The sequence below is a fragment of the Ambystoma mexicanum genome, chromosome 4p (assembly GCF_040938575.1).
Source record: "Ambystoma mexicanum isolate Mex_15411 chromosome 4p, UKY_AmexF1_1, whole genome shotgun sequence".
NCBI classification, from domain to species: Eukaryota; Metazoa; Chordata; class Amphibia; order Caudata; family Ambystomatidae; genus Ambystoma; species Ambystoma mexicanum.
The window spans coordinates 554,238,355-554,255,684 of NC_090927.1; the positions used below are offsets into that span (position 1 = coordinate 554,238,355).

At 40.2% G+C, this 17,330-nt stretch overlaps 1 protein-coding gene across 2 annotated transcripts in view; it reads right to left on the reverse strand.

The window, feature by feature from the left end:
- Positions 1-17,330, reverse strand: part of CSMD1 (CUB and Sushi multiple domains 1) — a 5,442,057-nt gene that overhangs the window by 489,712 nt on the left and 4,935,015 nt on the right. For both annotated transcript variants that reach the window (XM_069606098.1, XM_069606099.1), the window contains exon 51: positions 16,564-16,758. In XM_069606098.1, coding sequence (XP_069462199.1) covers positions 16,564-16,758 — 195 coding nt within the window. The remainder of the gene's footprint in view (positions 1-16,563; positions 16,759-17,330) is intronic.

Genomic DNA, 17,330 nt, shown 5'->3' on the forward strand with positions numbered 1-17,330 from the left:
ATCCTTGTTGGAGACGAGAAGTCAGATTTATGTAGGAATCCTTATCTTGGAGGTTCTGTACTGACCAAAATGCTTGTTCAGTGTTGCCAAAGCCCATGGGATTACCCAACAGTCGTGACCATACTTTGTTGTTGATTATATTCAGACTACTTTTGAATTGATGTTACTTTTTCAAATACAAGTCAGAAGGGACGTCTCTAACGACCCAACAATTGTGTTCTATATCTTTTTTTGCCAATGGACATTTTTAGCATACATCTGCTAGGCAAGACATTTTTAGAATTTGATGTTTGCAGACCCACTTTCCATCTATTCAATTTAAATTTGGGAATGGTTTGATCTTTTGGCAGTTTTCTGAATAACCCTTCACTGATGAAGCTGATTTCCTTATTCAGGCATATTCTGTTGAGTTATGGCTCCTCCCCCTCATTTGTCTGAATGGGGAAATACAAGTTTTCCCCCGTTCTCTGAATGTCGGTCAGACTTTGAGATGGTTTTTCATCATTCTCTTTCATGGGACTAAGTGTTTCTTCAAAATTTGTATTCATATAAAATCTCAAAGTGTTCCTTCAGTTTGGAGTACCAATTGCAACTGGGAGGAACGTTGATTTTCAAGAATTGAGAAGGGTTCCCATCTCAAGTTTGTTCTCCTAGAGAGATGATGGTGATGCCTGGGACTTGATTATTCTGGAATTAAAATTCTACTTGTTCGGAACCTTGTTCGATTAACTGGCAGGTGCCATACAAACTCATATAATTTGTACTTTTCTTGCAATTGATGGGCCAGTTAGTCTAGGTCCAGAGGATCTGGTTCATGCAGTCAAACAGAGGTGATAAATTCCAAAGAAATCATTCACCAGTAAAAAGGTGGGCCCTCTGTATCCACGACTATCACTGGGTGTTTTAACCAATGTTGTCCTAATTTTATTTCTAGATCTGCAGTCCCTTTGATGGAAATAACATTCCTGCTGAAATTATGGAGTTGTCTGTCAAGAGGTATGAGGGGAATCCGATCACTCTCACCCTTTCTACATTCAGTTGGTTCAAGGTTTTTTTGGACAGAAGAGTAACCTGCAGTATCCACCAGATTAGATAATTCTCACTGACCCTGTACCCAGGCCAGTGCATACAATCTGTCCTCTTTTTCCTAAATTGTTCAAAGAAAGTGTGAGTTATTTGCAGGTTCAGCTGACATTTTCTTAATGTTGATTTTGGCACTGCGCGGTCTTGGGCGATTTTCCATGTCGGAGATCAGCAATCTGCAGGAGGAATTGACATTTCTCTATATGCATAGTTGGTGTATCTTCTTTCGCCCCAGATTTTTCGCTGTACAGTTTTACCGGAAGACAATTCTCAGAACCTGTTTGTTGGGAGGATACCTCTACAGTTTATGTATGATCTGGCTTGCATGATTGTGGTCGAGGAATCTCTCACTCTGAGTTGATCTCCATATTTACCCTTTTGATCTCAGTGTATTTTGGGGCCTATTTTACTTTGGGAGGGATCCCCTTCTTCTGGAAGAGAAGACTTTATTACTTGAGTCTTCAGGGGAACCTTCTCTGTCAAAGGAGATATTTTTTTTTTGTTCCTCCACAAAGTGAGTTTTTATTTGTCCTCTTCTACTTACCCTTTGCTCTAACTTCATAGGGTTCGTAGGTTCACTATCAGGCTGAGAGGTTTCCAAGGGTGCTGCTTTGGTAAGAAAGGAAGTTTTCTCTAGGGCTTGGCATCTTCCTTCCACCTGGATCGCATCCTCAGAAACCTTTTGACTGTTGAGACGTTCCTTTAGCCATTTCTCCCAAGGGCATCAGACCCGGGTGTTGGGGGATTCTGGGAAGCAGGGTTAGGTTGAGGGTTCAACTGAGCCCTCAACATGCGCCCCAGGTCATTGGTCAATTGCTGGACTTGTCACTCCAGTTCGGTAACTTTATCAAGGTTTTAGGGAGTTATCTGCTAACCCATCTGCTGCTCCTTTAAAGAGTAACTGTCTCTTCTCATGGACTAGCTGGGGTATTTGAAATTTCCCCCATAATTTTCAGTCCTGATTCTCTCTTCTCCTTGGGTCAGGAATCTATTGTCCTGGAACCGTGGAGAAGGCTGTTTTCAGCACAGATTTTCTTTTGGTGGTTAATGAATTACCTACAACCCCTGAATCGCAGCAACTTTCTCCAGTATGTTGCATCTTCTCTGTTATTCTTGCTGTGGGTTTTTATACAGTGTTTTCAATTTGTTCTATTGCCGATAGTGTGTTTGATTAAAGTGTATAGATTTTTTAAGAACCTTGATTGGACATTTCCTTTATTTTGGACTGTGATCCTGTGTTTATTGGGTCATTACTATTTCAGATATACACCTCTCGTAAGAGCTACCCTTCCCTCAGCCCATTTTACCATACACATGTCGAAGGAGGTATATCTCGTAACATACCCATTTTATCTTTAAAATTATGTTGGGTTTTGGATTGTGTGGAGGCTGAGTGGGCCATTTTACCCCTACTCGTCCTTGTACTAATGCAGCGCAGAATTCAATGTGTCACAGTGAGGACTTGATTTAAAAGAATACTGTCATTGTTCAGTGCTCTTGCTAGTGCAGCTGTTCACAAGCCTGACTTGTGAATGCTTATGGAGGTAGGACCCAAATGGGAGCATTAAATAATGAAAAGTATGGCTTAGAATTGCAATCACAATTAACATCCAATTGAAAACAGAGATTAAAATAATCAGACGGAAAGGGAAAAGCAGTCACATTTGACAAAGTAACTCACATAATTGTACTGATCATTTTGCAAAACAGGAATTAAAAGATATACATGAAAAATTGGCTAATATTTGCCCTAATAACTAAACACAAAAGGAAACACATGAGTTGGCAGTTGGGAAATATTTAGTCAAGTTTAACACATGTGGAGCTAATTCAAACAAAAAAGATCACATTCAACATCAGGAGAGGTAAATGGCTTTCATTCAAAACAAACAGTGCAAAATCCCTTTAAAATGTCTAATTTATTTCAGGCTGAGCATGAATTATTGTTACTTTTCTTAGTAGCATATTAGGGTGTGTTGCACATTAGAAGCAAGACCACATTGGCACTACTAGCAGATGTTTGGGTTTTGAGTGGTAGATGAGGGCAAAGTGTGTGCCTGATGAAAAATGATATTTGGTTGTAGAGAGAAGAAAGTTTTGTCAACCACCCCTTACACCCTTCTCCTATTTTGACTGAATTGTACAATACTTCACACAGTTTTGTTGAACAGCGCCAACATTTTTAGCATCTATAAAAAGGCGCTGGTTGAGTGATCATTCCATACAAAGAAATACAGGGTTGCTATCTTCAACCCACTAAAATGTGTAGTTATTGGTTTTCTGTTGGATTGGCCAATTTTACCCTCTACCCCTCCAATCTCAAAAATTTCTATGAATAGGTAATACATTTTTTTGTTGGTGCCTCACCCAGCCCTACACTCTGAGGGTGTGTTTTAGATATTTTACCTTGGTCTGTTCATCTTTTACAGTACAACGTAGTAATGACATTATTTTTAACAAATTCACAAATGATGTAGACATGCACATTGCACTGATACATTTTTACAGTAATGAAACCTCCCTTTCCATGGCACCATTGGGAGCGGACGCGCTGGGAATAGAAGTGTTCCCAGCACGTTCGCTCTTGAGAAAATGAGAAAGAAAGGAGCTAAGTGGGGTTAGGAGGGTGGGGAGTGGATAGTTTGCAGGAAAAAAAACATACCTGAGTCCCCGGCGGGGGACGAAAGCAGCCTCCAGCCATGGGGAGGCTCAGAGAGGGGATTGCCCTGTTTCGAGCTTCCACATTAACTAAGGGGCCGCCACGCCTCCCGCCGGGATCATACAAAGGCAGGTACGTGCGTGCAAGGGATTCCTGGCCTGGTAATTCCCCGGCGAGGGCCAATCAGAATGCTGTTACATTCTGGTTGACCGTCGCCGGGCATACGGATCTCATACATAATACTGCAAATATCACACAAAAAAGCTGTAGTGAATTTATTCCCCAAGATAATATCAGGATAACGAGTGCCCAAAATGGGGAAAGAGTCTCCATTCTCACTGCCTCACTCAAAGAAGTGCCTTCTACTGAAGGAAAAACAGACAAAGAATGCTTTTGGTTGCTCACAGCAGTGCAAACAAAACTGATATCTAGACCCTGTTGAAAGTGATGTGCTAAATATTCTTTCTTGGAATAAAAAGACATGGCCATTGTAAAAATGTTCTACAATTGATCAATATGATGCTAACCATCTACAAAAATCAAGATGCGTTTTCTTTGCTATCTGTAATAAAGTTCATTACAGTCAAATTAATGCTGCCTGTCTTCTGTGGGTGGATTTTTTGTCAAATGCAATGTGACATGGTTAGCTAAACTAGAGGGTAAAGTGCATAAAAACAGGCCTCCCACAATCTATTCCTGTAGAAGCTCTGATGAATCTGAGGATATCGTCACTTCTCCCTTAGAGAGACACCTTTCTCATGAGGCCAGAACGGTGTGTCAACAGTACATTAGTCCCTGGGGGTGGGGGGTGGGGGTGCACCAAGGGAGGATCACAAGGAATTAGGGATGTCCATTGTCAAAGAACGCAGTAAGACCCCGCTTCAATGCACTTAACGCCTCCTCCAACCCTAAATCATCCTTCCCCCTCTCTAGATAGAGCCAATGTCTTTTGTTGTCAGGTCATTCAATCCAACTTCAGTACAAAACCCAAACACCAGAAAGTACAAAGTGTTATACACATTATTTTAAAACTGGTACTGTGAAGAAGATCACCATAAGTCCAAGGATCACTCTAGAGAAGCAGAGTGAGTGTTCTAACTTCTCAATGCAAGGGATTCGCCAAAAGCAGTACAGCAATCCATTGTGGGAGTTTGAAAGCAGCTCAGCTGGGATGTGGAAAGGTAAGATTAATCCTCTGAGGAGGAACAGCAGGAGCCGTGCACGGGAGCAGCTGACACAAGCCAGAAGGGAAGCCGTAGCAAGAGGAAACGGAAAACCCAAACATGGGCCATCAGGAGAGGACTACTCAGTTTGCTGCTGAGTGAATCCTCTAAGCACTGTAAACCCCAGTGAAGTGCAAGCGAGAGAGAGAATGTGTAGCCAGGAAGCATTGGAATACTGCAGAGTGGCTGCAGACCCTGGTGGAGACACAAATGCTACCAGAGCCTCAGAAAGGGATGCAACCGCCCTGGAACAGCTGATCCCTGCAAGAAGGAGGGAAATAGATATGCAGGTTGCCTGGGGTGTGCTGGAGGCCTGGGGAAGCAACAGGGTGAACATAGGAGCTGGAAGGAGAATGTCTGGAACCCTGAGACAAATAAGAAGTTGTGAACGAGATTGTCTGGGACCCTGAATAAAAATGAGGCACACCAGGAAGAATTGTATATTTGGCAGCAGAGTGAACCAAGTGGATACAACACACCCCTGTGAGTCTGGGATGCAAACCCAAATAAGAGAGGGTCTGGGACCCTGAATGCAAATTAAGTGAAACAGAAGGAGTTGTATACTTGGCAAGACAGTGGCCCAAGCGGATGCAACATACCAGTGTGAGTCTGGGAACCACAGCCAAATAAGAAAGAGTCGTGGAACCCTTAATGCACACAAAGAAAAGAAGGAAGAATTGTATACTTGGCAAGAGAGTGAACAAAATGGATACAATATACAAGTGCAAGTCTGGGACCCACACCCAAATAAGAAAGGGTCTGGGACACTGAATCCAAACAAAATAAAGCAGGAAATGTATGCTTGGCAGGAGAGTGAACCAAGCGGATACAACACAACACTGCAAGTCTGGGACCCACACTGAAATAAGAGGTCAAGAATAAGAGAGTCTGGCACCCCTATAAAAGGCATGAACAATGAAGCGTATGATTGGCAGGGAAATAAAACAAGCAAACAATACATTAAACTTCTAGTCTTGGACTCACACCCATATCAGAAACTAAAGTTTAAAGTTACGCAATGTAAGACATTCTGGAACTCCGAGAAAGAAAGAGAGACAGTCCATGATAGACACTGGCTTGGCAGGAGAGTGAACCAAGTTGTACAACATATTCAAAGTGCGGGACTCCCACGCACATGAGATGTTGAGAACAAGAGGGTAAAGAACCCTGGAACTGACAGAAGGAATCATATGTTTGATAGTGAACTGTGCCCAGTTGGCAGGATGCACTGATATTTTACCTAAGAGAGAAAAGGGGCTCAGAAACCCCAAAAGGAACAGAAATAAGATAAAAAGAAGACTGGGAGAAAGGAGACTAACTCTAGCATAGGGATACTATGCTTGGTAGTGGAGTGTACCAGGCTGGTAAGATGAAGAACTGTGAAAAGTTGCTTGTTAGTTACCCATTGACATAAGATAAGAAGAAGTCTAGGGGAAAGGAGCACAATGCTAGCATAGGAATGTTGTATTTTGCAACATTGTTTTTCATCACTTTATAAATAGATAGACTTGGAACTTTTCTGTTGGTTGAGGACACAAGAACACTTATTATTTTGAGAAAACATCATCCTTACATGGTTGCTTTAGATTAATAGTGTTAGGGACAGAGGTAATTTTTGGGGCACTGTCAGCGGCAGACTTTTTGATTTTTACTTTTTGACAATTTGACTAGTTTTTTTTTTTGCGGTAGTGAAACCCCTCTTAGCTTTAGGACGAGAGAAGCATTTTTCCAGCCCACTTTTAATTAGTCTTACTTATGCACCCTTACAAAGCATTGAATGCAACATTAAGGTTGCCCTCTTGAAACACAATGACTTGTTTGAGATCTTTCCATTTGGTGCATGAACTTACTATAGCAGGACCAGGATCTGTGAATGCTTTAATATATGGTGGCAGAATTAAAGAGGGAAAGACAACTAGACATGCTACCAAATGATGCATTGTGTGAGTCCATGTACTGGACAAGTACAGGTAAAGAAAACTGTGAGGGACTAAGACTAGGACAGTATCAGGGAAACTTTCAATACAAACATACTTTGACAGAATATGTGAAAATAATAATAACAATAGTGAATACTAGCCTTTTTTGCACCTCTGTCTCTGCAGGCAAAGGATAAAGAAGTTTAGATGATGGATTATGAACTCTGTTAATGATTACATTTGATACAATAGTGAGTATCCTAGATTACTCTGTTTTGTTTGTTTGCATGTAGTTGCTGCTGTCCTTTGACAATTGTTCCACCTCATTCGTATGCAATGACATGATTGACCAATGGTTGATGTGAGTGCACATACTCTATGTATTCCTGCAAAAGAGGAAACTCATTTTATTTTAAACCAATCAAAGATTTTACCAACATATTGTCATACAATGGAGCATAAACGTTTCCATTCATCAATTTATGTTGACCTCTACTCCAAAATGCCTTATTCTAAAAAGAAAGTGTCATGTCCCATCAGCCATTGGTGGTTTGGTGAGGAACTATAAAGTCAGTGAGATCACCTTGGTATATCTTTCACCCTTCAGTCCTTCTGCAAGGAGTATTTTGATTGTTATATTTTGCATCAGTGGAATACTCTTACTTGTTTACAATTTATATATCAATCCCTATTCATGTTTTGATTAGCTTCCAATGTCATTGCACTATTCTTTATAATTTTCATTCAATGCAGACGATAATTACAAATAACTCCCATAAACATTTCACCTGCTCGTGCCTATCTCTCTGCTTCAACATCTCTCCCGTCACTGGGATATTCCCTACCTGCTACGAAGTTGCATATCTTCAAACAAGTCCTCTACTGATCCCAGATGGCACAACTAACTGTCTCTGTTCTCTCCCCCTACTTGAAAAACCTTGTATTGCACAGAATCACCAACCATCTTTGATCCTTGTCAAATGGGCTTCTCTCTTGCCAGAGGCACTGAGCCTGCTTTGGTGGCTGGTCTAGGAGATCTTTGCCTGGCCTCTGAAGATGTCAAGCAACATTGATAAAGTGGAAAAAAGATGTAAATATGCTGAACTACACCTGCCAGAAGAGAGTTTCTAAAGCAATGGAGCAAGAATGGCAGGTTTCAGTGCAGTGCCCGCCTTCTTGCAGCAAGTAATTAATAAAGCTGCAGATGTCCTTGATCCTTGTCAAGTGGGCTTCTCTCTTGCCAGAGGCACTGAGCCTGCTTTGGTGGCTGGTCTACGAGATCTTTGCCTGGCCTCTGAAGATGTCACGGTTACTGCCCCCATTATACTTGCTACGTTTGCAGTATTTGCCGCTGTCCACCATTCTATTCTGATAGATAGGCTGGCAGTGTGGGGATCAACATTAATGGAGTGGTGGCATAGAAAATGATTAATGCAGAGATGTCAGGTGGATGTGGGTAACACATGGAGAGAAAAAGAGACACTGCCCTTCTGCTCGCTACCTCACTTGGCCCGTGGACTCTTTCATGAAGGAAGACAAACTGAATTAAACAATGCTGCTGTCATCATGGCACTGCTTCTTGGCATGCCCGAGGTCACATGTTTTCATTTATTTCTGATAACATAACTGCCTGGATTTGGCTTGAGCTTAAGTGCAGAAATGGTGTAATGGGGGCGTGGCCAGTTGCCGTGGATGATGTCCCCTTTGATCTGCTGCTCCGACTCCCCACTTTATAATCACAGCATTTTGTTAATTTTCCTGTTTGTTTTTTCGAAGGTGTCCTTGTTCCGGAGCTGTATCGGTGTGTGAACAGCTGTGATCAGCTGTGATCAGAGGTCCCTACTTCTTCTTATTCGTGCAGGAGCTGGCGCGCCGTACTTCACCATACCAACTCCTGCTGTGCACAAGAACAGCCATCTCGCGTGAGAAGTCACCCGGCATTGCAAATAGCCCAGTGCTCTGGCTCTGGCCTTGTCAGCTCCTTCCTGAGAACAGTGCTACCACCAGAGAGGACTGTGTTTACTTCAGGGCTATCATTAACTGATGCCATTAAGCTAAGTTTTCTTCATGCTGTACAAATAATGAACTTTACACTGTTTTCTCCACAATGTATTACCCTTGGGGATAGCAGAAACTATCTCGCGCAGTTTTGAAGCAAACCCGTGCTGCAGTATAATAAGAAAGTGTGAGGTATGAATAGGGATATCTAAATTAAAGATTACATTTCCACTTATATTTTGTGGTAGAGAAGGAAAATAAGTTGAATAAAAGTGAAAGAGGTTGAACATAAGGACAAAAGGATAGGAGAAAGAAAGAAAGCAAAGTTAAGAGCAATTACAAATAAGGAAAAGAGAGTACACACAATTGATATCTAGCACAACTCATGAATATCAGTGCTCATATTTAATATATTGTCTGATTCCTTATTCTCAATTAATTCAGCACTTGGATACTCTAACCCCTTTATAACTCTCCATAGCCAACATCTGGTTTTGTGTTATCCTCCTCAATACCCTCTACTTCATTAAGTATGAAGTCCTTTCTTTGGACGTTTTGCTTGGCTTTACATCAGCTGCTTCTCCTAATTAGCTGTTGCTATCCTTGGTGTCCCTCATCTGCTGCCTGTTGGCCACTGGTAAAAATAATCAAAAGACAACACTCGTCATTAAGGATACTAACCTGTCTTCAACTAACCTGAAAAGGCCAAAGAGTGATTTACCACCTCCGCTCAGCTTGGCGGACCCAGCCATTGAGACTATTTTACAAGAAATCAGAGCACTTAAGCCATTCATTGAAATGACAAATCAAACACTTCAACAATTGGATGACAGATGGAAAGGCTTTAAAGATAGAATGGAGGAGGTTGAGAGAAGGGTTGGTCTTGTGGAGGATGTTTCCCCTAGGGTGGTGCAGCTTGAAAAAACTATGAAAGACCTCCAGAAACATAATGAAGATTTGGAAAATAGAAGTAGACGTAAAAACCTACACATTTCAGGCCCGCCTGAAGGTAGTGAAGACTCAGACCCCTCACATTTATACAGCAGCTACTACCTGCCCTACTTCACCTACCAATGGAAACATTATTCAATATTCAGAAAACTCATCGTATTGGTCCATCAAGAAACTCCACATGCCCTCGCCCTCCACCCAGAACTTTTATATTCTACTTGCTTGAATATACTCAGCTCCAGCTAATCATCTCAATGATCAAGGAGAAAAACTCTCACACTTGGCATGGAATCACAATACATATCTCACAGGATAGAGCAAGGCATACAGCTCTACATAGAAATAATGATTATCCTTCCACCCTGCATTAAAGCAGCTCAATATCAGATATGGTTTATATAACCCATGCTCCTTCAAAGTCATTCATGAGGTTGGTACTGCCATGTTCGACAATCCTGCTGACCTGAAAGCATGTATTTGTTCTATCAAGACTGAGGGCATGGACAAGTCATCTCCTGTAAATGCCTCAACCTCTTCAGGAGCATCAGGTTCTTGTTTTCTTTTTTTCTGACCATGTCGGGCTTTATTCAATGCTGTTATTAACTAGATGTTATATCATTGATGAGTTGGGCACTGTCATGGCGTCCCTCTTCTATTGTGAGTTGTCTCTTTCCTTCTGATGGTTCAGTAGGTGTCACCTACCCCTTTTTGCCTTTTTCTCCCTTTTTTTCCCATTGCCCTATCTGATCATCTTTTTTTTTTTATGTGATATAGGCTGTTGACTTTAAGTTTTTTCCTAAATCTGAGGTTTTTTCCTCACTTTTTGACCGCAAACCAGCAGTCCTTGTTCAGACTTCCCCTCTATGTTCCCTCATCCTTGTTTCTTTTCCGTTCATGTCTTGTCCCCTTCATTGATTCATACTGTTCAGGCATTGCACATTTTATTTTGGTTTGCTTGCATTTTGTGTCCATTACAGGTGTATATGCTGCCCCTATACACACCTAATTGTTTCTTTGTTATTTAAGTGTTATTTAAGTGTGTCACTTGGAACATTAAGGGTTGCAACAATCCTATAAAGAGGTGCAAGATTCTATCCCATCTCAATAAACTCAAGCCTTCACTGTCATGCATACAAGAAACTCATCTATCTAGCGTTAAAGCGATGAAGCCGTTCCTAGATCGGAAATCTAATTGTGTGTTCAAAACATCTAAAACCAACAAATCCTGTGTAGGGTGTCTCGCTGAGACAGACCTAGTTGATTCTTGGAGGCTTTCCCATCCTACAAAATTAGACTAAACATTTCACTTACCTCCATATAACACACTCTCCTACCTAAATTACAATTTTTCTTCCAAATCTCTCACAGGCACTATTATTGACTCTTCAATCTCTAATATTATTATTTCTGACCATGCCCCTGTTTTCACTTCCTTCAACTTGGAGGATATCAAAAAGGACGAAGTCCAGATGGATATTCAAAAATTATTTGTTACAAGACCAGCAGTTTATTAAATCTGTCCAATAATTCCTACCACAATTCTTTGTTGAAAACCATGATAATAACACTGGAGTAGTGATCAATTTGGACACATTTAAGGTTGCGCTTAGAGGCCATATCATGGCTTTTTCGGGTAAAGAAAAAGAATTTACATAGAAAACATCTTGACGATCTTTATATCGAACTGACCAATGCTGAAAAACATTATTATCAGGACTCCAACACAACAAACCTTCGTCTGGTCATGACTTTACGCTTCCAAATTAACAATGAGCACACTGAATTAGATGCTGGGACTATGTTAAAATATAAGACAAGGATTTGCCAGATTTCCAACAAAGCAAAGCCGGTAAGTCACTTGCCTCTTAACGCAAAACTAGGAAAGAAAGAACTTATATATCTAACATAAAGATACATCTGGTACCTCCTTTAATCACCATATCTTAAACTGTTTTAAAAAAATTATATTCAGATTTCTACACTCCCGATACCATTGTCCCCTCCGAGAATATTGACTCTTTTCTCAGCAATATCAATAGACAGTCGTATCCTCAAATTGACCTATTTCATTTACAAGGTGATATTTTACTTCCAGAAATCACTTAAACCATTAAGGGGTTGGGTAAAGGTAAGGCCCCATGGCCGGACGGTCTTTCTACTGAATTTAAGAAAGTCTGGCCCATTCCCTTACCCCTAAACCTAACTTTGTATTCTCCTATTTTATCTCCCAGAAATCGTCCTCTGGCTCCTTCTCTGAGGCTCTTTTCATTTTATTCCCCAAAACATAAAGATCCCACTCTTCCCAGCAACTATCAACCAATTTCTCTAATTAATGTTGAAAGAAAAATCTTTGCTAAAATTCTCGCCAACAGAATTGAATCATCTCTCCCTGCTAAAACCCGACCAAGTGGGATATGTGAAGGGGCGGAACATCTCTCCAAATGCTAGATTATTACTTGATACCCTTCACGTATTCTCTAAGGACAAGAAAGATAGACAGGGATATGCTGCTGTCGCCCTCGATGCAGAAAAGGTTTTCATCCGGATCAACTGGGACTTTATGTTTCAATCTCTCCAATGGCACGGCTGCGGCGAACAGTTTATTTCCCTTGTTAAACTTCTATACTCTTGTCCCAAATTATTGATTAATATTAATGGTCAATACTGTTCTTTCTTTCCCTTACGTAGAGGCACTCGACAAGGCTGTCACCTCTCTCACCTTTATGTACATTCTGACTATGAACCCTTATTGGAACTTATCAGATCTGACAGAAACATCCCTGGAATCCACTGTGGAAAATCGATTATTAAAATTGCAGCATATGCTGATGATATTCTTATCCTCATTAAGAATACCCAAGCTTCAACATCCTCATCTGCTTAACAGAATCCATCAATTTTCGCTAGTGTCTGGCTATAAACTTAACAAAGATAAATCAGAGATTTTACCCCTCAACTCCTTTTGTGACAAACATGACAAAGATATCTTCGTTTCAAATGGTGTTATGATTCTATTAAATATCTTGGCATTCGATTTTCCTCCTCAATATGTTATATTATCAAACTTAACATGCAAATATTGTTAGATAGACTCAGAGAATTAACCTCAATGTGGTCTCCCCTCTACCTCTCCTTGTGGGGTCAGCTTGACACCATTAAGATGATACTGTCCCCTGTTGTTTTATATTATTTGCAACTCCTCCCGCTCTCATTATCTCCTTCATTTTTCAAGTCCACCTGCTCTATTCTTCTCAATTACTTATGGGTTCCTGGTAAATCTAAGAGGATTGCAATTGCTAAGTTAAAAGCCCCTTTTGACATGGGAGGGGTTAGCTTTCTGGACTTCAAATCATATCATTCAGCATTTCTTCTAAAACAATTCCGCTGCTGGTTTGCTCCCCCTGACTCCTCAGATACTCCCTTTTGGTGTTTGTTAGATAAACACCTGGTATATCCCTATGATGTAGTTGACCTCACCTATGTGTTTAACTACTCTTTTATAGCCTGATCTGACCCCATTAATGCCTCTATTTCTGCCGTAAAATGTTTCTCTTCCCTCATACTAAAACTCCCTTCAAGAACCTCTCCCCGTTGCTATGGCACAATAAAAATATTACTATTAATGACAGAGCTTTTCAATGTAAATCGTGGTTAAAAAAAGGTATCATATTTATTCAGCAAATTATCAATGGCCCCTCTATTCTTTCCTTCCAACAACTGAGACATCTTTTTTCCATACCTGTCTCAGACTTCACCTTTTGTAATAATTTGGTTAATTCATGCTTCGATGCACTCCATCAGTTCTCAAATATCATCCTTTCACCTGATGCCTCTAGACTATTACAGCTAACCATGGTTTCCGATGTCAAGGCCTCAAAATTGTATAATGTTTTGACCTCTGAGATTGTTGCATGGCCTGTGCGCTTGATTTTGTTTTGGAAAGTGATTTGATTAAATCGCGATTTTGAGCTAGAGGGTATGAAACTACTCGCCTTGACAAAACTGCAGAAGAACTACGTCAGTTGAAGAGAGCTAAATTGCTAGTTCCAAAATCACGTACAAATACATCCGTCTCTCACAAAATTAGGCTGATTACCAGATTTAACTCAGATAGCTATTAGGTACACAATATAGTGAGAAAACATTGGCACTTACTTCATCTAGATTCAGATTTTTCAAATTGGCTTTATCCCAAACCCATTATCACATATAGTAAAGGTAAGACACTGAAAAATAAACTATGCCCATCATTTATGGGCACGCCTAGTCACACAACCACATGGCTACATTGCGCCCAAATAAAGGTTTTCCCAAATGTGGATGCTGTAATATGTGCAAATATGCACTAGAAACAGCAATGGTTTCCTTTGGGCCCCAGGGTGAGCATAATGTGGAGTCCTCTACTAACTCCAATACCAAATTTGTGGTATATAGCATTATTTGTACCTGTGGGCTCAAATATATAGGCAGTACAATTAGACCATTAAAAATTTGGGTCTATGAACATATGGTGACTATTGGTAGCCAGGATGCTAAATATCCACTATCCAGCCATTGGCATGCAAAACACCAACTTGATTGCAAGGACTTTTTCCAATTTGTAGGTCCAAGAGGCGGCACCAGATGTTGAAGCTTCACCAACTATAGGCCAGACTCATTTGTAAATATCGGACCATGTATAATGGCCTCAATTCGGACCATGAATTTGCAGTAGTCCTATAAGTTGTCATGATCTAATGATATAATTGCAATTTATGGTCCTTTTGCATATTATTTGCCAATGTAATCTACTATACTGATGCCTAGTAATATTGAATGTATTCATTTTCACTTTATAGTCGCACTCGCAATTTTATATGATATTGTACAGCGCGATCTTTGGACATCCTTCGCCAAGTATATGTGGGTGAAATCAAATTATTGCCAAAGTTGTTTGGTTTGTAAATTTACTCCCGGGTGACTTAGTTTATTCCTCCTTCCAATTTATTTATTTGTGCTTATGCCACTATACGGTTTCTGTCACCAAATTATCATGTTTTACAGGATTCAAAGTGACCTTTTCCACACTTATTTACTTGATTTAAAGTAATCCTCTCTAATGCTCTATCTTGTTAAGCTAGTTATATTTAATTTCATTAATTTCATACATTTCATTACTCATCTAATAAAAATGATAGCGACTAAATTGCAAGAGATAATCCTACCCATGCCGACATGGCAGGCTTCCCATGTGTTCATTTCTAATTAAGTGAGAGTTTCTTCACCTAAAATGGCGTCCTCCTCTGAGCCACATTTGCTTTGCACCTAACCAGGTCTAGTGGCAACCTCACCCGGATGCTTTGCCTGTTTTTTAATGTCTCCTTGAGCTCACGTAGGGCCGCGTTTGGGATTTTTTTTTGCTACTCTACCTCACATCAGGTAAGATGATGTTTTATGGCCCCTTGGTTGTCCCTGGAACGTTTATGATTGCTGCCGTACGATGGCACCCGCATGCTGTATTCTAACGTGAATGCAACATTATAAATACTTGCTCATGCACAGTAAACGCCAATTGGGCGCCTTTAACTACTTAATAGCATGTCTATTATCTCTAATAATTATTCAAAACTAATTTAAATGATTCCCTAAATCAGTCTTTTTTATAATTAATTATCCACTTATCAGGCACAATCAATCCAATTTGCGGTTTCCCAATGCTCTTACTCACCTTAGATCTTGCCGCACTCGCGAAGCATCAGAGGTATGTGAAGTCATTTCCCTCCTACATAAAATCAATTCGCAACTTCTAATCTCGGCCATATTATTAATGTGCCAACCCCTGATTACAGTTGAACCACTATCAGGCAAAAATGTGCCTTTCCAGAATTGGACATTTGAACTTCAAAATCAAGGTATTATTCGACCGAAACCCTTTTCACTGGCAAAATTGTCTTTGATCACGCTGACCTTATTACACTGACACTAATGTTGTGTTTTTGTTTCTAATCTTTTTCTCCCCTCCACCCTTTTCTACATTTCCCCGGTTTCCATCTACCTTATTTTATCTTGTTTCTGCAAAAATGTGCATTTTTAATGACATGCACAATGTGATACTTATCTCACATTTACTATATTTGTCTTGATTTGGCAAACCATCCCTTGTGTGACCTAACATGATGCCTTGATTGCATTTTGTTGAACTAAAACTCAATGTGTGGAAATATTGTACATTTGATGTGATACAACAGCCTCAGACGAAGAGCCAGTAAAGTTCGAAACACGTGTCAGGCTGCCTTACCATTTAAAATAAACACCAGACTGCAATTCAACCTTTGCACTTTTTGGCACAGTGTGACTGGGCCCCTTTGTGTTAACTGTTATCTTGCAGTGGCAGTATACAGGTAGTATACCCACACCCCCAGACACCCGCAGCCCTGTGTCATCCTATTATTATTTTGTACAAGCGCTGTGGATAATATTGACTTATTCTTCCAATTGTTGTTCTTAACAATTGAAAATGTTATGACATCATGCTTCTGCAATACATAGTTAATCAGAAAAATATAATGTATTTAAAAAGGCATGCATGACCTAACATGATTGGATGCTTTAAATATTAACAATATTACGGAATAAATATGCACATTCGGCATTTCTGCAAGTAAAGGTTGTATCTCTTTCTATGTCAATGGAAATTGTCAGCACTTAAAAAACATGTGTAACATAAAAAAAAAGGCAATGCAGTGCTTACCTTTACAGCTAGGCTTCTCATCCCCCCCACTCCATGTTCCATCAGCTCTGCACTCTAACAATCTCCGACCCCCTAAATAGTATCCTGGGCTGCAGCTGAGCATGACTTGAGCTCCATACTCATTCAGTGACCCGGTCACACGCCTCCATAGAACATGCTCTGGGAGTTGTGTCTCAATGTTAATGCACGTTATAGCTGTGAAAACATAGAGGCCAGTGTTAAGGACTCCTGCCAACAGTCCAGTGTGCAGAACATATCTCCTGACATACCTTGATATCGCTGTAACTGTCCAGAAAATAATTGTCAATGCAACATATATGAACATATTATTGCTGCTAATGTCTATTTTGCATTCACAAATCAGAGCCAAGCTATTAGTGCAATACATGTAGAATCATAGGAGCAAACCAACTTTACAAGAGTCACAACATTCAAATAAAATGTGTGGGACATCTGTGTCACAATCATTATATACAGCGTTCTTCGTCCTTTTTTGAATTAATGGATCATTAGTGTGCGTCAAACAATTCACCTTAAGCGCAGCTATATGATTCTTACAGTTCAGATCCCAGTAGAATAGCCCAGTAGATTCGCCTGCCTCTTGTTGATGTCTAATTTTAGTCTACAAGTATCCTTTTTGTATTGAGGCTGTCTAAGATGTTGCTAGTGCATTGTTGAAAATGTTATTAATGAGAACATCTTTTAAGATTTTGCAGGTGAGCTGATCAGATTGCTCAAAATCTTAGCAATTTGAGGTGTCCCCCAAC